Here is a 24,147-nt window from a genome sequence, read left to right on the forward strand (position 1 = left end):
CCAACACCATATTCTCTTCATAGCACGTGACATCTTCCAGGAGTCCCTATCGTTGTATAGTTGATGGAGGTCAGTGTCTTCCACCCAGGGACAAATGCCTCCTACTGTGTGTCCTGGGCACACAGTAGGTGGTCAGGAAATGAAAGATGGCGTGGGTGCTGCTGTGCCATCCCAGTTTCATGATGCATCACTCTCCAGGGACGTCAGTGGGGCAGCTCACAAGGAACTTACTTCAGGGAGTGCTTGGGGAGGCAGGAGGATTTGCCTAGGGTCGGGACTCTGGGGTCCAAATGGCCAACTGAGGGAGGGAATTCATCCCTCTTTGCATGTCTTTTGCATGGCTCAGTTTGGAGGTTCTGCTTCCTCTTCTGGTTTCCTGGTTGGTCCTCAGATCCCCAGAGCTGGTTTCCCAGATGACCTGGCCTGACAGGCTGGGAGAGTGTCAGCAGCGGAATAAAGCCTTGAGGGCATGCAGTGTGGCAGAGATGGTTGCGTGATACACATCTCACAATATGCTTGGTCAGAGCACTGCGTCCTCCCCACAGCCCCTTGACATCCATACCATTACTGTCTCCGCTTTACAGATGAGCAAACTGAGGTTTGGAGGGAAAGCTCAGGCCTTTGCCACAAATCTCATGACCGGTAAAAATCAGAGTCCAATTTGGGTCTCCCTCTGTGGGATGCCAAAACCTGTTGCTGCCTGCCATGGTTTCTAAAGGACCCGGGGAGCCCTCCCCAGAACCAAGACGTGGGGTTGGCTCTGCTGGGGGCTCTCAGTTTCCCTCCTGGTATTAAAACCCTTTATGCAGTCCCCTCCTCGTGGCCCTCTGGCTGAGCTGCTGGGTCTCTGGGAAGTACAGAAGAGGGCTGTGCAAGGGCTCTGGATGGACTGCAAACAGGAGGTTAAGGCGGGAAGGACCTAGGCCTCTGAGAGGAGGGTGTGTGGGATGGGCGTGGGGGAATGTGTGAGGACAGAACCCCACCCTTGTCTAGCCCTAGCGCTGGTCTTGAGTTGTCCAGCATGTGGAGGAAGACCCTGTAGGACTAGAGGAACACAGGTCTGGAAATTCACAAGAAAACCCCCACATGCTTTTGATTCCCCCTGGAGGTCCCCTGCCCAGATGTCTGAGGTTTGGCCATTCTTTGGACATCTCTGGACGTTTGCTGGGTACTTGGCAATACTCCCTACCACCTGGTGAGCAGTCATGCCCCATGTCCCATGTCCCTCTTGGTTCCCATCCCAGAACCCTCTTTTCCTCCACCTCCAAGCTTTTCTGTCACAGGGATAATCTCTCCTACTGCACAGATGAACCTTCTGGAAGCTGCCCCCTCCCTGTAGGCAGCTGGAAGCTTCCTTACACAAAAGCCCATAGCTCCCAAGTGGGCTGTGAGCATCTGTCACTTTTACTGCCCTGCTGGGTGGAGGGCTCACCTCGCCTGACGTTCTCCAGGAAGGGAGTCCAACAGGCTGACAGGTGTCTATCCCTCATGCAGGCAATGACTCAGGATGCAGCCAGCAGCCACCACGTGCACAGAGGACCGCATCCAGCATGCCCTGGAGCGATGCTTGCATGGACTGAGCCTTGGACGCCGTTCTGCATCCTGGTCAGGTAGGTCTGGGAACTGGGAGGCATTCCAGAACTGGACGAAGCCTCAGAGGCCAGGTGTGGCAGCCAGCAGATTCTGCTTCCATCCCCGTGTGCCAGGTGAGCAAGTCCCCAAACCTCGCCTGGGCAGGAGGCGGACACAGCCCCTGTTTAAAGTCCTCCATATGAGGCTCTCCAGTTTCCTCTCACAGAATCCTCCTTCCCTCCTTCCTCCTTCCTCCTTCCTCCTCCTCCCCCTCCCCCTCCCCTCTTTTCTCCTCCTAGTACTGCCTTGTTTCCTTAGCATCTGTAGACACACAGAATGGAACCTGTTAGAAACACAGCCACTATCTCCAAAAGAGCAGCTGGGGCTTCAGACAGCTCTCCCTGGACACCGTTTGCTTGTTTCTGAGTCTTTCCACAGCCCCACTCTGCTCTTCCCTAAATAGAACAAAGAGAGAATCTCAGCCAGGCTGCAAGGTGTCTGCAGGCTGAGGTGGTTGTGTCCCTGGAGGCTGGAGCCTAGGTATGAGCATGCCTTGTGCTGCTGAAGGTTTCCTTACACACTGTCACGTAGCTCCCTGCTCTGAGACAGACAGCCCCTGCTTCTTGAGCATGCCTGCTTCCTTCCTGCCTCTGGACCTTTGTGCTTGCTGCCTGGCTCTCTTCCCTGGAAACTGGCCCGCTCTTATGCTGGTCTCAGCTCAAGTGTCACCTCTGTGGACAGCATTCTCTGTCCTTTGGAGTTAGATAAAATTGGATTAACTCTCACTGACTGTACAACCTTGCACATTCCACTTGTCCTTGTGAGACCCCCAATTTCTTGCCTGGATAATGGGGATAATCATGACCAGAAGATGGGAAACTGGGCAGAGAGAATGTGTACAAAGGCCTAGCACCATACTAGCACATAGTAGGTGGTCAGTAAAGAATGCTTTTCCTTCTTCCTTCCTTCTCCGGTTTTGATGGAGCAAAAGTTTACATAGAGTGGGGGGCGGGCATCGTTCAATTAAGAAGTATGGAAATATCTGACTTCTGCAAGGCTGTTTTTTCTGTAGTTGGTTTTCCCCCTCTTTTTCCTGCAGTACTGGGTGTTGAGCCTAATGTCTCGTGCCTTCCAGGCAGGTGCTCGACCACTGAGCTACAACCCCGATCCTTTTGCAAGTTTTAAACAGAAAAAAGATCTATAGGTACACGGATGCACTTCCAGGGGTTTGGAAGGCACTCATGTGCCTGAGGAGGCATGGACCCCCAGCTGCATGAAGGTCAGGTCCCTTCCACTCCTGCTGCATTCACTCCCCACCCCGACTGATACAACCCCATCCCTGTGGTCCCCTCTTTAATGTTTAGGGGTTTGCCCTTGCTGACTTCAGGGAAACAGAGACCAACACATTAAGAAAGTCTGAGGAAGTCATGATGACAAGTGCTTGGAGCTTTTCAACTTAGTGAATCGAGCTTCCCTTTCCCGGGCTCCGCTGCCGAGCAGTCTCGGGAGGCCCCGTGACTGTCGTAGACAGTCTTGCTCTTGGGTCTGGCTGGGGTGGAGCAGCTCCTCATGGCTCCTGTCTTTAGTCTTCTAGCTGTTTCTACCTCTGGCCCAACTTCCTTGCCTCTGGTAGGAATTGGCACCCACTGTAGGAAAGCTGGGTGAGGGGGACAGTGAGACCACTGCAGAACCCCGAGGTGCCGGAGCAGAGTCTTCTAAGGGATCCTAGCTCACACCAACAGCCCCCATGGCTAGGGAGCTCCCTGCAGGTACGGGAGTAAGAAGCAGGTCATTAAGTCTTGTGGGCTTGTTTGCTGTCATCATTGTTATTGCTTTTCAGTATGTCTCACTATATAGCCCAGGCTAGCCCTGAACTATGTAGCCTATGGTGCCCCTGAACTCATGATCCTACTACCTCAGGTTCCCAAACACTGCAGTTACAGGCCTGTGCCACCAGGCCTGGCTTTGTTATGTCCTGATGGAGCTTAGGGGCTTTTAATGATGGCATTTCTCTAAGACTCTCTTTAGAAAGAAATATTCAGGTACAGTTCTCCCACAGTGGGATTCCAGAATAAACCCCCTTCTCTGCAGCCTTTGACTGTGGTTAGCCAGAGAGAGTGAAACTAACCACTAGCCTAACTTGTCCCCTGTCTAGCTGGACTGTGTCTGAACTGCTGGAGCTTACAGGAGCTGGTCAGCAGGGACCCAGGCCACTTTCTCATCCTCCTGGAACAGATCCTACAGAAGACCCGAGAGGTGAGGGTGACCCAGACACTGATGATCACGGCTAGGTTTGACTGTGTGTCGTCAAGACATAGGTCAGTTCTGAGGCTCCCGGACCATGTGATGGCTTGTTCAGCCTGGGAGCCCATCAGCTACGCTTGTGCACCGAGGCGCTCTAGGAAGGGTGTTTTCTGTCCTGTGTAAACATGTAGCAGGTGCTGCGGAGGCCCGGGTTCAAGCTACTTCTTAGGATAAGTGTAGGTTGTAAGTCAGGGTTTGGACTGGAGGGAGGGAAGGGGCGGAGCTTTACTGAGCTCCTTTCCTAGAGGGATCCACAGCAACAGTGACAAGGAAGGGAAACTGAGGCCACCACGGACAGCTCCGTGTGCAGTTTTTATGAATGCTGAGCTGGGCTGAGGTTCCAGAGTGGACCGAGTCCCCAAAATAGACTCTGGCTGCTTTATGAAAGATTCTCCTTTAAGTTGTTCGTCTTCTTTTCTTTTAAATGCATGACCGAGTTGTAAAGGTAACCCCTAGAAGAAAGTCCATCCCTTAAGTCCGTTACTTACTACAGCATTCACGGTCATCATCCTGGTATCAGATTTACTTGGTGCAAACCAACTCAAGGGTCACTCCCCCTCCTGAGAGCTCAGCTCCCAAACTCACATGTGCAGGACCCACTGCCACGGAGCAACAAGGGGGCGGGGGATTTGTGAAAGGGCCCAAGCAATAGTTGTGAGAGAGAAGGCAATGTCTGAGTTAGTCTGCGGGGGTGGGGTGGGGTGGGGGGGGTGGTCCGGCACAGAAGAGAGGGGGGCCGCTCTGTATGCCTCCCACCCACAAGCTGCACGGCGCCCGAGAGACCTTGACCTCCCTGCCGTCTCCACAGGTCCAAGAGAAAGGCACCTACGACCTCCTGGCCCCGCTGGCTCTGCTCTTCTACTCCACGGTCCTTTGTGTAAGTCCAGCTGGGCCACGAGTTGAGAGGGAGGGCAGGAAGGAGCGGCAGGAGCGGCCTCCATCCGGGCCACAGGACTCATAGTTCGAAGGATACACAGAGAAAGTTGGGAGCCAGGACACCTGAGAAGGGGGTTCGACCTTCTGACCCCTCTGTAACTCCACCCTGAGATGCCGCTAGTCACTAGAGATGGTTGCTGTGGTGACTGGTATCGTGAGGAACTGTGTCGTCGCATGGTCATGAGAAATGACGTTGGGAGAGTTCTATGTCTGTCTCCTCTTTCACCCTAGGGATCAGCTTGACCTGCTGTGACCAGCCCTGGTTTTCACCAGACTGGCGAACCAAATGGCTGCTTGTACATTGAACTCAGTCCACCCAAAGAGTGGGAATATTTGCCTCTCGTGAGGATATTTACATATGAATAGCATACGCACTGGGGATGGTTCCTCAGAATGAGTAATAACAAGGCACCATTTGCAGGGACCTCCGAGCCGACAGCTTCTCAGAGAGGCTTCCACAAGGGTTGGATAAAACTGTGGTTTCTTTGATGAAAACAGAGCCCGTTGCTATAGAGACACTCTGGGCATCATCCTGTCCATCTGTTGTTCCGTTTTCCCTGATCTTGTCCTGGGGCATCCTGCTCTGGGGAAATGTGTGCCCTTTGTGGGATGTTCCAGAAAGGGGTCAGAAGCTGTCCTGGAACATAAACGAACTCTTCCTCGCCTAGCTCACTTCGTACTGTCCCATTTCCATCCTAGACACCACACTTCCCACCGGATTCAGACCTCCTTCTGAAGGCAGCCAGCACCTACCACTGCTTCCTGACCTGGCCGGTTCCCTACTGCAGCATCTGCCAAGAGCTGCTCACCTTCATTGATGCTGAGCTCAAGGCTCCAGGTGAGGACCGAGGGAGCCAGGGATCACATGACTAAGGCAACTGTCTTTTCTGGAACAGTTCTTCACATATGGCCCACCTCATCCTTACCCACGCCCTGGTAAGGAGCTGACAGTCCCCTCTTCACGGTGTGCTTAGCCATCATCAGATGGTTGACCTTGCACACGCTAAAACAGTCAACGTGGGAAGTGATTGAAGAAGGAATTGTTCAGGGAGGCCAGAGCAGGCCTCCTGGACCTCTGTTCTGATCAGCTAGGGGCTCTCCAGGGCTGTGCAGCTCACTCAGAAAAGTCTCCAGAATAATGACAAAAGGCCTTTCTTTGTTCTCTTTGCCCTGGGAGCAGATAGGCAGTGGCAGGAATGACTTTCCCAGGGACAGTGCCTGCTGCTGGGAATGGAGGAGCTGATGGCTGTCCTGACCAGTGTGAACAAGGACTTTGCGCTTCCAGGTTCTTTCCTATTTAGGATTTGAAAAAAAAAAAAAAAAGAGTTTATCTTGCTTCAGCAGCACATACATAAAATCGGAACAAAATGTAAGAGTTCTTGAGAAATTGTGACTGCTGTCTTAGCCCCGTTATTTATTTTGTGTAGGGGTGGCGGTGCACATGTGTGCCTTGTTGCGCATATGGGGTCAGAGGACAGCTGGGAGTCAGTTCTCCTCTTCCACCATGTGGGTCCTGGGGACAGAATTCGGGTCATCAGCCTTGGCGGCAAGCACCCTTTCTTACTGGGCCATGTCGACCGCTGCAAACACTGTTTTTAAAATGAGAATCATAAGAAAGCCATGACAGAGCAAGAAGAAGAAGACAAGTCTGATTTGCTGGGAGACGGCCCCATACCAGACCATTCACCACGTTTCTATTCCCAGGAAGTCATCTCAATAGATACCCAGAAAACATTTGCTTAGCACCAACACTCGCTCTTGATATTCAAAACCCCTCCATGTATGGAAACTATTGCCACAGAAGTATTTTCAATATGGCAACAGCCCAGATGAACTGCTACAAGCATTTCCATCAAACCTGAGCATCTTTCTGGTTTCCCTTATATGCATTTTGCCTATGCAAAAAGAGACCAGAAATATTTCTTCATCTGGAAGAGGTAACATTTTAATTTTATAACACCCAATTGCTTATCCAAGTCTGAGACGATCACCTGGATGAGTAACCCACATTAGGAAAACCAGCAGATTAAGCTTCCCCATTTGCCAACCCCACCCAGTAGGAAAACATCCCCGACTTTGGAGGCAGAAGTAGGAGAGCTGTTGCAAGTTTGAGAGCCAGCCTGAGCTACAGAGTTAGATCCTGTTTCAAAAAGAAAGAGATGAGAGAGGGAGAGAAGGGGGTGGGAGATAGGGAGGGAGTTGAGGGGGGGGGGGACACAACTGAGACAAAATCTGAAAAATACAGGATGAGAAATGTGAATAACCTACACAGAGGAGTCAGCCGTTACTAAAAGACCGTTAGCTGAAGAGATGTATTGTGGGGTTGAACCAATATCATAGTAACATCAGGTATCATGAAAATAATGTAACCAAATCAAAATAACAGGATTATTTAAAATGGAACAACTAAAGCCTATTTGAAATTATAAACATTCTACAGAAGCATTTAATTATTCATTTGCTATGTGTTTATTTAAAAAAGAGAAGACGGAGAAGGAAGTATTTGCATTACTAGGTCTTTAATAATGCTAAAGTTATTAAAATAGCACATACTGGTGTGGAAATAGATGAACAGAACAGAAGGTAATATCAAAAACAAGTTAAATATAGGAGAGCTATGATATGGCAAAGAGACATCCTGAAGCCAGTAATAAAAGTGTCAGAATCATTTTTTAAAATGAATTAAAATTCTACCCTAAAATATGTAATCCCATAGAGCGTTTGTGGTACACACCTTTAATCCCAGCACTCTGGATGCAGAGGCAGGTGGACCTCTGTGAGTTTGAGGCCAGCCTGGTCTATAAAATGAGTTCCAAGACAGTCAGGAGTCAGGGTTACCTAGAGAGACCATGTCTCAAAAAAAAAAAAAATCCAAATGAAGCTCCATCTCAAACATAAAATAACTTGCAGATAAGTGAAAGATTTAAGCATGGAAAACAAGACAAAAATAGCAGAAGAAAAACAGGGTACATGGACCTGGACTGGAAAAGAGCCATCAAACACGGTACTAGACAAATCCACAGAGAACCGTGGGGATCTGGAAGCACAGAAGTGAGGTCTCATGAGTGGAACATGAATGACCAAGTAAAAAAAAAAATATTTATAGTGATAGGATTTATTTTAGACCTAGGAAGGTTCTTTGGAGTCAGTTAAAAAAAACAAAAAAAAAACCAAAACAAAACAAAAAAAAACAGCCGGGCGGTGGTGGCGCACGCCTTTAGTCCTAGCACTTGGGAGGCAGAGGCAGGTGGATCTCTGTGAGTTCGAGGCCAGCCTGGTCTACAGAGCGAGATCCAGGAAAGGCGCAAAGCTACACAGAGAAACCCTGTCTCGAAAAAACAAAACGAAAAAAAAAAAAACTGGCAGACACACCAGTGAAAATATAAACAAGGACATGATTCTTATCATCAAAAAGACCCCTGAGTGGCTGAGCAATGCATACACACTAGGAATGAAGCAGATGCAGAATTAGAGGGGCATGTTTCCCCCTTCCAGACCGCCAGACTGTAATAATTAGCAATAGTGAGGGGAAAGAGATCTAGTTCAGCTCCGGTATCACCCTTTCGTGCTGCTGTTCCATTCCTGGGACTCAATCGAGAAGAATAAGCATGGCTGTGCAAAGATTTAGCAGAAAGGATGTCCATTCATTAAATGTGTTCTTCCTAATCGCCAGCCAATGCAAAATCCTGAAGAATGACCAGGGTTCAGTATATGGTAGCAGAGTCACTTGGTAGAATACTATTCAATTTTCTAAGATGGGGGCTGGAGAGATGGCTCAGCAAATACCAGCAAATACTGCTCTTGCAGGGGATCTGAATTTAGTTCTCAGAACTCCTATTGGGCAGCTCACAGCCACCTCAACTCCAATTCCAGGGGATCTATCGCCCTCTTCTGGCCTCCCAGAGCACCTGCACTCTCATCTGCCCAGCAAACAGATGTGGAGAGGCAGGTGAAGGAGAGGCCATGACCCTGGGATAAAAGGGTGCTAAGCTTGGGAGTCAAGGGCCAGGCAGAGGAGCCCTTGGTGATGGAAATGGAGGATGGGCCCTTTGCTTCAAAGCAGGGGGACCCGGAAGCGGCCACTCATTGCTGAGAGTCCTTGGTATTTTCCCCAGACTATGAGAAGTCTCAGATACACACACACTAAGGACCTGGAAGAAGTCAGATGCCGGGAGCAGGAAACTCTCACAGAACTGCCCATTCCTCTGTGGAGGGCAAGCGGAACTGAAATAGGAAGCTATGGCCTCTCCTGAGAATCATTTCTGAACAGCTCAAAAGCTCCCACAGATATAGACTGAGCCTGTATGGAAGTTAGAGTCCATTTGCTGCTGAGCCAAGAGCAAGATAGTAGAGCCATCTTCAGAAAAGGCAGGAGAGTATCCAGGTTTGGTGGTGCGTGCTATTGATGCCAGCACTTGAGAAGTAGAGGCAGGAGGATCTCTGTGAGTTCGAGGCCAGCCTGGTCTACAGAGTGAGTTCCAGGGCAGCCAGAGCTACACGGAGAAACCCTGTCTTGAAAAACCAAACCAAATAAAACCAACCAACCAAACAAACAAACAAACAACACTTGTGAGTTTTCTCTCTCTGCAAGGTAACCTCTACTTTTACAGAAGCCAGCCCTTGTTCCTAGCAAGTGGTGGGTTAAACAAAGTTACCTTCTTCCACATGACCTGGAGGCAGGCTTATTAGAGAATGTCTTAGTGTGGTTTTTGATGGTGCTTATTTCTGCACAACCCCTCCCATGCTCAGTAGGCCTGGCCAAGGGAGGCAGTAGGAGGAATAGAGGGATAGAGAGGCCAGGGGGCTTGAGCCCCTGAAGGAGAGGCCAATATCTCCGTGGTCTCTTGGTACCAGACCTCTATGATTCCAAATCCTGGCTTGGAGTCTGCTCTTCACTAGCTGCTAGGCCCTTTGGCAAGATGTGGAGCTTATGTAAGCCTCAGTTTCCCCATCTGAACAATGGGCACACAGCACTGCCTGTCTCTCAGGGCAGTCTGTGAAGTGCTGCTTTCATTGATTTCATCACGCAAGGGACAGTAAACATCCAGATGCTGATACCTTCAGAGTCAGGTCCTGTCAAGGTCAAAAGAGAGATAACAAGGGACCTAGGGAGCTAGGCCCTTCCCCAGTTACGTCTCAGAGACTCAGTTGCTATGGAGACAGCAGCTAGTAGTCTCCATATGTATGGAGGAAGCGGGTAGTTATCAAAGCAGGACTTCCTATTTTTTCTTGACTCCACTCCCATGGCGTCAACCCTGCAGCACAGCCCTTTGGGGCTTTAGCCTATGTGTTTATTGGGAGTTGACTCCTTGCTCATGCGGTGACGCAGAATATGATACGTGCCTGCCAAGGACTGATCTGGAGTCCTGGCTGGTGACACCGGCCCTTTCCGTATGAGGCATTCAGCAATTTTCAAAGCGTACACACCTCAGGGATTGTCTCACCAGGCCACATACAGTCCTATTGGGTGAGGAGATGATGTGACACTCCCAACATGTACGTAAGTGAGAAATTCACTTCCCCTGTCCAGGCTACACAGTCAAGTGTGACAGAAGGAACACGGGCCTCAGTGTGACAAGGACCTCTGTTTCGGTGCATACTGGCTAATGACTCTGGACAGGTCGCCTAACCTCTGAGTCTTCCCGTCAAAGCAGGACTTCTTCTGCTGTTGATCATGACCGAGATGTCATTACTGTGTGCTCACAGTGTATTCAACATGGCGAGTGCCATCCCATGTATCCTCAGAACAGCTCTTGGTGTAGTCACTGGTATACTCATTGTTGGGATGACGAAACAGGAACTAGTCAGCAAGCAGCTTGTCCATGCTCACGCACTGACAAGTGCTCCACATGGGAACCTACATCTACTTACTGCCAAAAGTCATGGGGAAGTCCTCTGCCATTTTCTTGACACCTCATTCCTACCAAGACAGGTGGACCCTGTGCCTGGAAGACCCAGCTGTGCCTGTCTTCATGTCAGCACTCTGCCCCTGTGGGGGATTTTCCTGAATAGGATGAAGTCTCTCGTCCTGTGTTGCTCTATTCTAGTATGTTCCCAGCTCAGGCCCTAGCCTACCAGTGCATCCCCGTAAACCCCTCACCTCATGATAAGCAACAGAGTCCGTCACCGAGAGAGGTCAGAGGACACTGAGGGATGTCTTCAGGGTGGGGTTGGGAGTTTTATCAAATGGTTGTGTTTCTACTTGGAACTGTGGGTGTCTTGACTATTCTGACGCGTCATTAGCTCAGAACACGGCTTTCTCTGGCTCAGCGTGTGCTAGGAGGTTCCAGTGTCTTCCCAAATGTTCCCCTACTGGTGCAGAATAAAGCAGGGAAGTACATGGAGAGCAGCCCCTGCTCTGACTGTGCCACAGGCCCAAGATGAGGTGATGGAAATACCCATAACATGGGCATAGAGAAGTAGTATGACAGAGTAGTCTCCCATTAATGTCACAGAAGAGTGAGTACAGGGTCTGCAGCTGCTAACAATACCCGATAGTCCAAAGACACATATACAAGGAAGAGGCGGGGCGGTTGGGCTTGGCACCAGGGCAAACACCTGGCCCGGGGTGCAGTGAGCTCAGAAGTCCACAGCCTGGCATTTGGGGGGAACTTATATTCAGGGACAGGGACTTCATGGCTTGGGGTGTGACTGGCTGTCCATCCTAGGTCAACAGAGGCAGGACCAGGAGTGAAGATGAGAAGCCCCTGGGGAGTGGACTGCTCATTTACAAAGCATTGATGGGCTGTTGCTCCATGGGCAAAGCACTTACCATTCAGCTGTTACACCAGAGTTCTGCCTCCCAGCACCATGTGACTTCTGGGCGGGATTGACAGCCTATCTGTAATCCCAGTGCATGAAAGGCAAATCCAAGGCAAGCTGGCTGGCTAGATAGCAGAACCAGCAAGCTCTGGGTTCAAGTGAGAGACCCTGTCTCTGTTTATAAGGTGGAGAGCAATCAGGAAAGACACCCTATGCCAACCTCTGGCCCCCACAAGCACACACATACATTGCATGCACATTCATACACACATACAGGCCCATGAACATCCACACACATGTACACATACACATGCAAACACGCTCACACCCACAATAAAAACATTAGATAGAGCTAGGGAGGGTGGGTGCTTGCCTAGCACACCCTACCCAGCAACACACACACACACACACACACACACACACACACACACACACACACACACACACTAAAAGGGAATAAAGGCAACAGAAGATTTGCTTGTTTGTTCGCCTGTGTGTACAGCAGTCTAGAATAACGTTGGTCTATGCTGTGTGTGGCATAAGGTGTAGCGGGCTTGAATTTACGTTTGCAATGTATGTGAATGGCCACTAGATGGCAACCCGAATCCTTAGACTCTAAGGAATGAGTAAAAGCCAGTTTTAAGGATGCCTTTAGCAAAGTAGACCTATCCTTCGCGTTTGTGACAATTACAGAAACCAAACATCACACAAAAGGCCAACAGTTAAAGCAGTTAGGCCCCAGGTTCTCAGAACACGGATTGGTGATTTCCTGTCACTTACTAAACAAAATTCATAGCCTTTGTGTTTGTTTATAGCTCTCTTGGCTTTCCTGCATCCAAGGGGAATCCCCTCCTGCTCCTCAACTCAGTCCCAGCCAGGGGTGCCCTATCCCCAACAAGGACTTCCTTGTGACTATTTCTGGATGTTGTTTCCTTTTAGGGTGTTTGAAGTCACAGGGGAGGAAAGGAGGCAGGCTGTGATGGGGACTGAGCTTCAGAAAAAGCGGGCACTAGGCAAGACTCAGGTCCCCGAGGGGGTGTGGGAAGCCAGGCAGAGAAGAGGAGGGCAGAAGGGAGCTGCCTGGCTAATCTGAGGCTGATGAGTGCCTGGCACACACATCCTCCCCCACTGCGGGAAGACACCAGGCCTGGGTGACATTATGCAAGGGTCTAGGAACTACTTGATAGCCTCCTGGGCCCGAGTTCTCCCTTCCATGAAGTTCTCCCTCCCAGGAAAGCCACGCTGGTGCATCTAAGTGGGTCTGGGACTCAGCTATGAGCAGCCCCAGAGGTGTGCCCCCCCCCCCAGCTGTCCCTTCAGGAGGAACTAAGGGCCAGGGTCAAATGACTGTCTGCCCAAGGCCAGGTGGAGGAGCTCTAACATGAGGGCTCTAACATCCATTTCTCCCCTGCTACCTGTCCCCAATTCTGGGGACGGGGCCTGGACAAAGTGGTCAAGAAGGGACAGAGGGCAGCCAGAGAGACTCAGGATGGCTTTGGTGTGAAGGCTGAGGTCACAGGGTGGTATGTTGCAGGGGAAGAGTGACTGGTCCACAAAAGCAAAGCACTTGCCCAAGGACAGCTGACTTCTGCAGCTTTCCCCCGAAGCCTCATGGGCACTCCCAGCTCGACTGTCCAGAACCTGGCTTGGAGGGAGGCCCGGGAGGATTGTGGCCCGGGAGGACTGCCTGGGACCTAAGCCCACCTATCCTCTCCTCTGTTTGTTGGTCCACAGGGATCTCCTACCAGCGGCTGGTGAGGGCTGAGCAGGGCCTGCCCATCAGGAGCCACCGAAGTTCCACTGTGTGAGTGTTCTTGGGGGAGGGAGAAGCAGGACCTTCTACCCTTTCCACCCCCCTGCATCAGCACTCAACCATTACTGCCCATTCCAGTCACCAACCAAGGAGGAACCCGGAAACCGCTGGCTATGGTGGCATTTTGTGCTTGAGTTCCATTATCCCGCCTTCGGTCTTCCTTCAGATTAATTTATTTTTAATGAGTGTTTTGTCTGCACGTATGTCTGTGCCCATAGAGGCCAGAAGAAGGTATCAGATCTCCTGGGACTGGAGTTACAGATGGTCATAAGCTGCCCTACGGGTGGGAATCGAACCTGCAACCTCTGGAAAAGCAGCCAGTGCCCTTCACCACTGAGCCATCTCTCCAGTCCCCTTCCTTCAGATTCTAAAAGCGAGCCAGCACACATTACACTCTTCATCTCTAATTTTCAGGTGAAGAGACTGGAGGTCAGAGAGGTCAAGTAATTTCCCCAAGATCACACAGTTAGTGAGTCGCTGAGTCTCTATCCCATTTAAATAACAAGATCTGACTGGAACTCCACATGCTGATGTTATCTCCACCTCTGAGTCCTTGGCTGTAGTGTGTGTGTGTATGTGTGTGTGTGTGTGTGTGTGTGTGTGTGTGTGTGTGTGTCTGTGTGTGTGTGTCTGTGTGTGTGTGTGTCTGTGTGTGTATGTCTGTATGTGTGTGTGTTGGTTTTGAATTACTTTTGAGACAGGGTCTTACTCTGTAGCTCACACTAGCCTAGAGCTTAGTATGTAGCCCCATCTGACCTGCAATTTGTATCAATTCTCTGCCTCAGTTTGCTGAGTGCTGAGATTTCTGGCATGAGTTATCACACCTGACCCTTTGGGGTCTGCAGTTGGGAAATACTAGAGAATGGACCCATGCTGAGGACCGGCCCGTGGTCTCCAAGTTTGTGAATGCTGCCTCATCCTGACGTGCCAGAAACCCAAGGACCCGGGCTCGACCTCTCTCTCTGTCTCTATCTCTGTCTCTCTCTCTGTGTCTCTCTGTGTCTCTCTCTGTCTCTGTCTCTCTGTCTCCCTCTCTGTCTCTGTCTCTGTCTGTCTGTCTGTCTCTCTCTCTCAGACACACACATCACACTACTGAGCACACACTGCTCTAGGCACGTGAAACACTTCTAAGTTAAAAACGAGCCAACAAAAAAGCCCGTGGCAGATGCTGAGAAACAGAAAAGAAAGTCTGGGCAGTTCATCCCTTCTCTGCAGTGGATCCGGTCCTGGTAACCACACTGTAGGTGCCTGTAGCATGGATAGTGTCAAACCCTCTACATACCAAGATCTTTCACTTACAAGAACTTTCAGTGTCTCTTTGGTATATCCAAAATGCCAGCGTGTGCCTTGGTAAAAATTATTAAGAAAAATAAGCTCACAACCCTGAGGTGCCTGGGTGGCTCATCTGGTCATTGAGACTACTTACAGATTAATGGACAGGCCTTGTATAGGGTGGATATGCCAGACAAAAGGAAGGCCCGGGTCTCTGGTGAGTGGAACTGGACTGCCTGCGGTTTAAACTTAGGAACTGTTTGTTTCTGGAATTTTTCATTGTATATATTTGGAGCATGGTTGACCGCAGGCAACTGAGACCTTGAGTAAGGAGGACTGTGTGCAGTAGTTGAGAAGGTAAATAAGGTATTTCCAGAGACCTGAAAGGGTGGACTAGTAATAGCCACCGATACCTTTCATTATTCACTGCAACTCTGAGCATTATCCTCTTATTAAATTAAAAGTTTTGTTTTTATTCTATGTGTATGGGTGTTCTGCCTGCATGTATGTCTGTGCCCCATGTGAGTAGCTGGGACCTGCAGAGGTCAGAGGAGGGTATCAGATCCCCTAGGACTGGAACTACAGATGGTCATTAGCTACCATGTGGGTGCTGGGAATCGAACCTGGGTCTCTGGAAGGGCTGTCAGTGCTCTTAACTGCTGAGCCATCTCTCTCTGGGGCCTCAGCACTGTTCTGAGCACCCTTATTGATTTGGATTCATTTAAGGCTCATATTAACCCTGTCCGAAACGGCCTTCCTTCTCCAGTAAGGCAACTGAAGCACCAGAGTTACCAGGAAAGCTGAGGGTTCGAAAATGTTCTCATGCTCATTGTCTGTTAATTGAGACCAATGACAAGATCGTTAGCGGAGAAGTCAAGCCGGACAGGGCAGGGGCACAACTGTCCTTGTCCTGCACACAGTGGGGTTCAGCACATACCTGTGGTAGGAAGGGGTGACCACGTGCTCAGCAGGGCCTCAGCCGGACACTGTTCATAGAGCCTGCCTCTTTTTAATTCTGAGTAGAGAATTAAAAACACAAAACCAAAACCAGTGTCTCTGATGGATGGGGACTGTCGGTCTGTCTTTTTGCTCTGACCTCGCCCTGCCCCCCTCCACGGCAGACACCTCTAGAGCCTGCTGGGAACCCTGCCTCCCTGGTGCCTCTCCGCCCTGGAGTTTGATGCAGTGTGGTATTGTGAGTGTGAGAGTAGGTTCAGACCATTTCTGCTACAGCCCTTGTGGGTTAACGTTCTGAGGTTCTGAAACCCACAGAGAAATGAGAAAGGCCTCTGTGACGCACCCCAGGCTCCATGATTCTCTTAATATTTGAATGTGTTTGAAAGTTTCCATAACGAAGACATTTGAACATTGACACCACAAGGGCCCCAAGTGACCTGCTGGCTGGGAGGGAGAGGTGGCCCAGCACTTACCTCTCCCAGCCCCAAACTAGAAGCCTGGTCCTTCTGGGCTAGTTTCGAAAGATGTCCCCAGGAGTGGAGGATTTGGAGGCAGGGCTGACTGGACACCTTTTCCTCTGGGCAGATGTCACCCAGGCCACAATAAAGAACATCCACGGCAGGCCTGCTCTCTCTCCCCCGAAAAATGGTCACTGGACTTCAAATCACCTCGACTAGTACTCAACCTTTTGTGAATAACTCACATCCATTCAGATTTCCCAGAGGAATAAATGACTATGTAAAAATCAAGGCAGACAGTAAGCTAAGGGCAGAGAATCATGGGCAGACTGGAATATATAGCATGAGCCTGTCTTAAAATCAAATTTAAGGTGAAACTTAGGTTTAAAAGTAAATTCAGGTTGTTTTTTTGTTTTGTTTTGTTTTTTTGTTTGTTTTGTTTTGAAGAATCTCTTGTATTACAGGCTAGCCTAGAAACTGATACGTAGATAAGGTTGACCTTGAACTCTAACCCTCTTGACTTGCCCTCACAAGTGCTGGGGTTATAGTCATGCACCACAACACCAAGTTTAACCAAGTTTATGTAGGGATCGAACCCAGGGCTTTGTGCATGCTAGGTAATTACTCTTATTAACTGAGCTACATCCCCAGCTCTTCAAGTTCAGTTTAAGAAAAATATTTATTTTTTAATTATTTGTGTGTGTGTGTGTGTGTGTGTGTGTGTGTGTGTGTGTGTGTTGAGGGGAGTATAGGTATGTGAGTACAAGTGTCTGCAGAGGTTAGAAGTGTCCAGTCCCCTGGAGCTTGGTTACAGATGGTTGTGAGCTGACAGGTGGGTGCTGGGAACGTGGGTTCTCTGCAGGAGCAGTATCCGTGACTAACTGCTAAGCCTTTTCTCCAGCCCCTCAAGTTCAGTTCTGAAAGAGACTTTGAAAGTCTCTGAAAGCTCCACCTGCAAAACGCTCCAGCACAATCATAAGCGTTCCCCACGGAAATGGACACCCATCGCCCCTAGCCCCTTCCAGGCAGCTGCTCTCACTTGCCTAGTTCTGCTGGCCTGTGAGGAGTCCCATAGGGAATTGAGCCCCCCAGGCACAGAGGACGCAGCAGCACCGTGGCCTGTCCTCTGTGTCCCCAGCACTGTGCTGTTGCTGAACCCGGTTGAGGTCCAGGCTGAATTCCTTGCTGTGGCAGACAAGCTGAGCGCACCCGGACAGTCACCACATGGTGCCTACACCACCCTGCTCCTGCACGCCTTCCAGGCCACCTTTGGGGCCCACTGTGACCTTCCTAGCCTGCACCGCAAGCTGCAGGTAAGGACCAGGGAACCTGGGTCCACGAAGAAGCATTTTGCTGTGGAGATATGCTACCTCCGTAGCCCCAAGTGGCATTGCTACACAGTGGTTACAGGGCTGGCCCTAGTGCACTGCTGGGTCCGGTCCAGAACCTGGCCATGCCTCGGGCACTGGGCTGGGTGTTGGTGCCTAGTGTCCCAGAAGAAGGCACCATGCCATGGAAAAGGGGATGAGACTTGGACAAAGATCTGGTTTCTTTTCTTGGCTCTGTGACCAGTTAGCTGTATTGTGTGGACAACCCTTCACCACTCTTGTGTCCATGAGGGATGTGAAATCCTTCCCACTCTGTTAGTGCTCTCTCTGGGCTCCCCCCTGCCCCCGACTTCTTAAAATGAAGGTAGGAGGGCAGTGGGATAAGGGGAGCTCAGCTCCTTAGCCACTCAAGCACCAGGAGGGTGAAGAGGCTGGGGGTAGCATGCTCACTACAGCCCTCGGTCAGGTACTGGGAACTGGGAGAGGCAGGTGGCATCCTGGCCATGGGCCAGGACCACACCTGTCTCCTCCTGCACCTGTAGTCCAAGACGCTAGAAGAGCTCGAGGACATCTTCACCGAGACTGCCGAAGCCCAGGAGCTGGCATCTGGCATTGGGGATGCAGCAGAGGCCCGACGGTGGCTCCGGACCCAGCTGAAGGCAGTGGGAGAAAAAGCTGGCTTCCCTGGCATCTTAGGTGAGGGCTGGGGGACAACAGTGCTCCCCACTTCTTCATCATCTATTCTGGTGCCCAGTGTGTGCACGCCAGCAGGCCTGGCCACTCTGCCCCGCAGAGCCTTGCAGTGGCTAGGTTCCTGAGCATCTGGGTGCTCCTCAAGTCCCCGGGCAGAGCTCCTGTGGGCAGCTGCAAGGCTGGGTTGCCATTGTGTTAGCAAGAGGAAAGGAACTCGCTGAGGGCATCGGAATGCTCTCTTTACGTCCGCATGCGTCCCTGGGCCCACCTACATCATGGTCACATCTTGCTCTCAAGAAAGTTAGAGAAGTTCCGGCCACTCCTACCACAGAGTCAGGTGGCACAGATTCTGAGCATCAGTTGGCTTCAGGGTACCATGTTCCCCACACAGCCTTTTAAGGAGCCTGGCATGGTGCCACACACCTGGGAATCTCAGTACTTGGGAGAACTAAGACAGGGAGTTTATGGGTCTGAGGCCAGTCCTATAGTGAGACCTTGTCTCAACACAAACATGCGAGCCGGGCGGTGGTGGCGCACACCTTTAATCCCAGCACTTGGGAGGCAGAGGCAGGCAGATCTCCGAGAGTTCGAGGCCAGCCTGGTCTACAGCGCGAGTTCCAGGACAGCCAGGGCTACACAAAGAAGCATTGTCTTGAAAAAACCAAAAACCAAACAGAAGCCATGCAAACAAACCTTTTAAAGTGTTTCTGATCTTTTCCTGTACTGACAGTAAAAAGAGGCTCAGAGCCTGTGACCTGTCCACGCCCACATAGCTGGGAAAAGGCCTGCCATCTACATAGCACTTTAAAGAAAGGCCCTGTAGCTGAGAGTCAGGTATCCCAGCATTCATTCCGCCTCAGCCCATCCAGCTCTGTGGCCTCTTGTCTCTACTGTTCCCACTCTGGCCTCTTCTATTAGGCCAGGGCACTGGGCTGGCCATTCTTCAGGGCCCCCTCCCAGTCCCCTCTTCCTGTCCTCTCTGCTCTTACAGACACTGCAAAACCTGGGAAACTCCACACCATCCCCATCCCCGTCGCCAGGTGCTACACATACAGCTGGAACCAGGACAGTTTCGGTAAGGGACAGCCGGAGTCAGGGCGCTGGACCCAGACTGCCCGCTGTCTGTCTGATCCTGTGAATGCTTCACGATCCTCTGGGCTCTTTCACTACACAGGCCAGAAGCCTAGTGGGTGGGGGGCCCTCTAGCCCTGGACCGAACACCTCCTGCCCTTCCAGAGCCCATCACTCTCCGCAAGGGTTCAGAGGACACCAGCCCAAACACTGTTTTTGTCTCCCGGTAGACATCCTACAGGAAGTCCTTCTCAAGGAACAGGAACTGCTGCAGCCAGGGATCCTGGGAGATGATGAAGAGGAGGAAGAGGAGGAGGAAGAGGAGGACTTGGAGATGGACAGGCATTGTGCTGAAAGAGACTCGCTCCTCTCTACCAGCTCTCTGGTGTCTCACGACTCTACTCTGTTGCTTACCTCCTCTCAGGCCTCGGGGCCAGTGCTGTCCCGCCAGGTTCTGACCACCTTCGTCTCAGGCCTCTCGGATGGCGTGGACAGTGGCTATGTGGAGGACAGTGAGGAAAGCTCCCCAGAGTGGCCCAAGAAGCCCGGTAGCCGGCAACGCCAGGGTCACCGCAGGCCTGGGCATAAGTTCAACAGGATCTATAAACTCTTGAAGAGCACCAGCCAGCTGGTCCTGCGGAGGGACTCTCGGAGCCTGGAGGGCAGCTCAGACCCAACCCTGCCCCTGCGGCGGGCAGGGAGCCTCTGTAGCCCCTTGGATTGTCCAGCCCAGTTCCCCTCCAGGGCTCAGCGCTCACGCTCCCTACCCCAGCCCAAGCTCAGCACCCAAATACCCAGCTGGCTTCTGGCCCCACCCTCACACCACCAGCGCCACCGCCGCCGCCCCTTCCTCAGTGGGGATGAGGACCCCAAGGCTTCCACACTACGGGTTGTGGTGTTCGGCTCTGATCGAATTTCCGGGAAGGTGGCCCGGGCATACAGCAAGCTCAGGTAAAGATGGGAACAGGGTGCCACGGCTCTGCCTTAGGCAGCATTATTGTGGTGCCTACCCAGAGTCCTGGAGTCACCGTGGGTTCACCTCTCACCGTGTCCTCACCAGGAGACTGGAGAACAGTCACCCGCTCCTCACACGGTTCTTCAAGCTTCAGTTCTTCTACGTGCCTGTGAAGCGAAGCCACGGAACCAGCTCCGGTGCCCGCCCGTCCTCTCTGAGCCAGACATCTCCGCTCCCAGCAGACCCCTTGAGGCACCACAGCCCTGCAGTACGTCCCCAACCTTGGGCCAGATGGGATGGGAAAGTGGTGTAGACAAGAACCGGTTCCAGGTACTGGTTGAAAAATCATCCCCAATGACCCCCTGTGTCTGCGAGCTCTTCCACCTGCCTGGCCCTTGTTTCCAGGTGTCTGCCCTGCACTTGGGTGTGACATTCTGCTGTATGACAGAGATGGAATCTCATCGTAATTCTCTTGGGGTTACAGATGTAACCCTGTGCTCCATAGCTATGATGGGCTGGCCTTCTGTGTGGCTGGGGATAACTCTCGTCCCTTACCCCAGGAGCTAGGCATGGCCCCGTGGGAGGACAGTACCAATGACATCTCTCACTACCTCGGTGTGCTTGACCCCTGGTACGAACGCAATGTGTTGGGCCTCATGTACCTGCCCCCCGAAGTCCTTTGCCAGGTAGGTAGACTCTGTGGTAGGGGGGTCAGAGGCCACTGGCTGCTGTCACTCAGCCTCACTGAAGATTCTGGCTGCGGGGAGATCCATGGAGGGCGAGGGCTGGCTTGGAAAGGAAGAGGGAGGATATGTAAATAGCAGAATGGAAGCTGAACCCAGGGGTGTTAGGGACAAGAGCTGGGGCCACCGTGGTAAAGGGGGCAGATCCTCAGAAGGGCACAAAGGAATTTAGGGGTCAGCTCCCTTTCGTCCCTGTTGGCTTGTTTCCCGGGAGGCCTGTGTGCCAGGCAAGGTGGGCACCGAGGCTGCCCTGGGCTCCCTGCCCAATACTCCGTCCAGGTTCCCGCTCATTCTCTCTCCCTCTTGTTCTCTCTGTCTGCGTGTGTGTGTGTGTCCTTACCTCCCTTCCTCCGACGGCTTCTTCACTCTGCCATGTCCCCCACCTGGCTTGGCTGTCCCATCTACCACAGCAGTCCCTGAAGGCAGACCCTCGGCCCCTGGAGGGCTCGGCCACCCAGCTGCCCATCCTGGCCGACATGTTGCTCTACTATTGCCGCTTTGCGGCCCGGCCCGTGTTGCTGCAGGTCTATCAGACAGAGGTGAGGCGTGCCGTCCTGTTTCTCCCAGACTCCCCGGTAGCCATGGGGCCATCTGGGCCTGCAGCACCCCGCCCTCACCCCTGGAAGCCCCTGTGCTAGCCCAGGGGGTCCACACTGATAGACGTGCGCCGTTCCTGCCCCTTCCAGCTGACGTTCGTCACCGGAGAGAAGACTACGGAAATCTTCATTCAGTCTCTGGAACTGGGCCACTCAGCGGCCACGCGTGCTATCAAGGCATCAGGTGGGCACTGTGGGAACCCTTACAGAGATGGTTAGGAGGTGGGGTCCTGTGAGGGGAGAGCAGGGGAAGGGCTAAAGGGAGGGAGGAGTAGGGAGCAAAAGGAGAATCCTGGCCCTGGGGAGCCGGGGCCCTGAAGAGTCTAGGTCAGAGGGAGAGGGTACCCAGGGAAGTGGGGGCATTGGAAGGGAGAAGGAGTGAAGGGTGTCTGTGTGGCACAGGTCCGGGCAGCAAGCGGCTGGGCATTGATGATGACCGGGAAGCCGTCCCTCTCACACTACAGATTATTTACAGTAAGGTAAGCGAGGCCTGTGCCGGGTTCCTTCCTCCCCAGAGCTTGGCCCCAGAGGTGCCTCAGGTGTTCTCAGGCCCTCTCGTAGACCCCAGACTTCCCTTGGTACCAAAAGGTGGCCCATTAGCATCCAGACCCTCCCAAGGCATCAGGCTCCGGGCTGAAGGGTCTGGCCATGCTGCCTTCCAGGGAGCCATCAGTGGCCGAAGCCGCTGGAGTAACCTAGAGAAGGTCTGTACCTCTGTTAACCTCAACAAGGCCTGCCAGAAGCCGGAGGAGCTAGGTGAGCAGGCTGGAGAGGATGGCTGGGCGGTGTGGCTGGGAGGTCTGGAGCCTGGCCTGAGCCACCCTTGACCTTCAGACTCCAGCATGGAGATGCTGACGCTAACCCTGACAGAGGTGCTGAAAAGGCAGAACCCAAGGTCCAAAAAAGGCTTTAACCAGGTAAGGGCTCTTCTCACCTCCCACCCACAGCCCTGGCGGGAGTGGGGTGGGGCTTGCACGTGAAGGTGACTAAGTGTTATGTGTGTGTGAGATGGACTGAGAAGGGGTTGCTGGGAAAGGAGAGGCACATGTGGGTGGTGCACCGTTGGGGGTGTACACAGCGTGGAACGTGGAGGAGGCATATAGATGAAAAGGTCGTGTGGTTGTATGGCGGTCGTTCAGGGTCACCAAGTCTGAGCCAGTGTGGGCGCCACATCAGGGAACTCTGGGGTCTCCGGGTGGGAGAGGGCAGTGCACTGATTCCTCCAGACTCAGTTAGAGGCGGAGACTGGGGAGGAGGCAGTCTTGCCTGATGGTCAGCTCTCAAGAGCTGCCAGGCAGTCCTGTCCCCCACTCCCACCCCCACCCCCAGTTCTTCTGGGCACTTCTAGGGAAAGGAAGTGCTCAGGGCTGGCAAAGGTATAGCCAGGGCTCCAGTGCCTGACCAGGGCTTCCCTTCCAGATCAGTACATCCCACATCAAAGTGGACAAGGTGCAGATCATCGGCTCCAGCAGCTGCCCCTTTGCTGTGTGTCTGGACCAGGATGAGAGGAAGATCCTACAGAGCGTGGTCAGGTGAGAATGGAGGCCGGCTCTGCTAACCAAGGTGGTCCCAGGGAAGGGTGTTTCTTCTCTCCCATCCAAGGTCTGCAGAGCCCTGTTCTTTGCCTGCCCTGCCTTGTAGGTGTGAAGTGTCGCCCTGCTACAAGCCAGAGAAGAGCAGCCTGCCACCCCAGAGGTCCTTCAGCCAGCCAGCACAGGCTGCTCCTGACCTGTGTTCCCTTCTCTGCCTCCCCATCATGACGTTCAGTGGAGCTCTGCCCTAGTGCTGAGGGACCAGGCTGGACAGGAAAGCGCCCAGGTTCTCCTGGACCACTCTCCAGGGCAGCTGCTCTCTGTGGAGAACCTAATTGTCGTGGGCTGTATCAGGATCCCTCTGTAGGCCCAGCCATGGACCGGGGACGTGCGGCCAATGGTATCTGGAACCTCGGAGATCTGAGGCGGAAACAGGCATTAGAGAGAGAAGGGCCTGGCTTTGTACATTCCTCGGAGCAGAGGGAGGGATGGGTGAGTGACCCTGAAGAAAGGTCTGAGTCTTGACTGTGGTTTTAGGCCTCCTTTCCTGTCTTTGGTTTGTCTAGAGGTCAGTCTCTCTGAGGCATAGATCAGAGAAAGCCGGGTGAGACCTTCTTTCCTGGCCTCAGATACCATCTCTTTATCCTACCCACCCATATTACAACATGCACGCTTTCTCTCTGAAGTTCCCTGGATCCCTTGAAAAACAGCACTAATATTTGGTCCATTGCTAGGACCTGGTACGGTTTCTCTTCTGAGCCCCTTTCTGGGTCTCAGATGCTGGGGAGACAGGACAAACTTGGTTCCTTTCTAGCCAAGCGAGCAGAGGAAGTTGATGTTTCTTTGATCCTCCATTTCCTCAGTACTTAAGTAAAAGGGAACTAAGTCCTCAGAGGGAGTGCCCCTGAAGAACCTTGCCCAGGGCCTGGCTCCCAGCAGCTGCCCGGAAAGACCGGCCTCTGGCCCTCTGCGGCTGATGCCTGCTTTTGCCCTTGAGTACTGTCATTGCTTCAAGGTCATCCTTGTTTGACCTTTCCCCACCTACGGATGAGGCAGAGCCCATGCGAGCTAAGCAGCAGTCAGGAAGGGCCACCTAGGTACGAGTCCTCCTCCACTTCCCTAGCAGACGGGTCCAGGGCCCGCACTTCCTCTCAG

The 24,147-nt window shown here is 52.3% G+C and overlaps 1 protein-coding gene across 1 annotated transcript; it reads left to right on the forward strand.

The window, feature by feature from the left end:
* The first annotated feature begins 1,500 nt into the window (after positions 1–1,500).
* Positions 1,501–23,534, forward strand: Pik3r5 (phosphoinositide-3-kinase regulatory subunit 5). The gene is made up of 18 exons (XM_059269425.1): positions 1,501–1,610; positions 3,728–3,828; positions 4,685–4,753; positions 5,512–5,650; positions 13,309–13,378; positions 17,213–17,387; positions 17,945–18,098; positions 19,087–19,170; positions 19,397–20,117; positions 20,227–20,389; positions 20,682–20,807; positions 21,275–21,403; positions 21,551–21,644; positions 21,863–21,939; positions 22,123–22,216; positions 22,295–22,377; positions 22,880–22,992; positions 23,102–23,534. Exons 1-18 carry the CDS (start codon positions 1,508–1,510, stop codon positions 23,241–23,243), a joined length of 2,637 nt encoding a protein of 878 aa, XP_059125408.1. The 5' UTR covers positions 1,501–1,507; the 3' UTR covers positions 23,244–23,534.
* The last annotated feature ends 613 nt before the right edge of the window (positions 23,535–24,147 follow it).

This window comes from Peromyscus eremicus, chromosome 8a (genome assembly GCF_949786415.1).
Source record: "Peromyscus eremicus chromosome 8a, PerEre_H2_v1, whole genome shotgun sequence".
Taxonomy (NCBI): domain Eukaryota; kingdom Metazoa; phylum Chordata; class Mammalia; order Rodentia; family Cricetidae; genus Peromyscus; species Peromyscus eremicus.

Coding starts and splice junctions, on each gene's coding strand:
- Pik3r5 (XM_059269425.1), top strand. CDS start 1,508: ATGCAGCCAGCAGCCACCACGTGCACAGAGGACCGCATCCAGCATGCC. Junction 1,611..3,727: donor CCGTTCTGCATCCTGGTCAG/GTAGGTCTGGGA, acceptor TCCCCTGTCTAG/CTGGACTGTGTCTGAACTGC. Junction 5,651..13,308: donor TGCTGAGCTCAAGGCTCCAG/GTGAGGACCGAG, acceptor GTTGGTCCACAG/GGATCTCCTACCAGCGGCTG.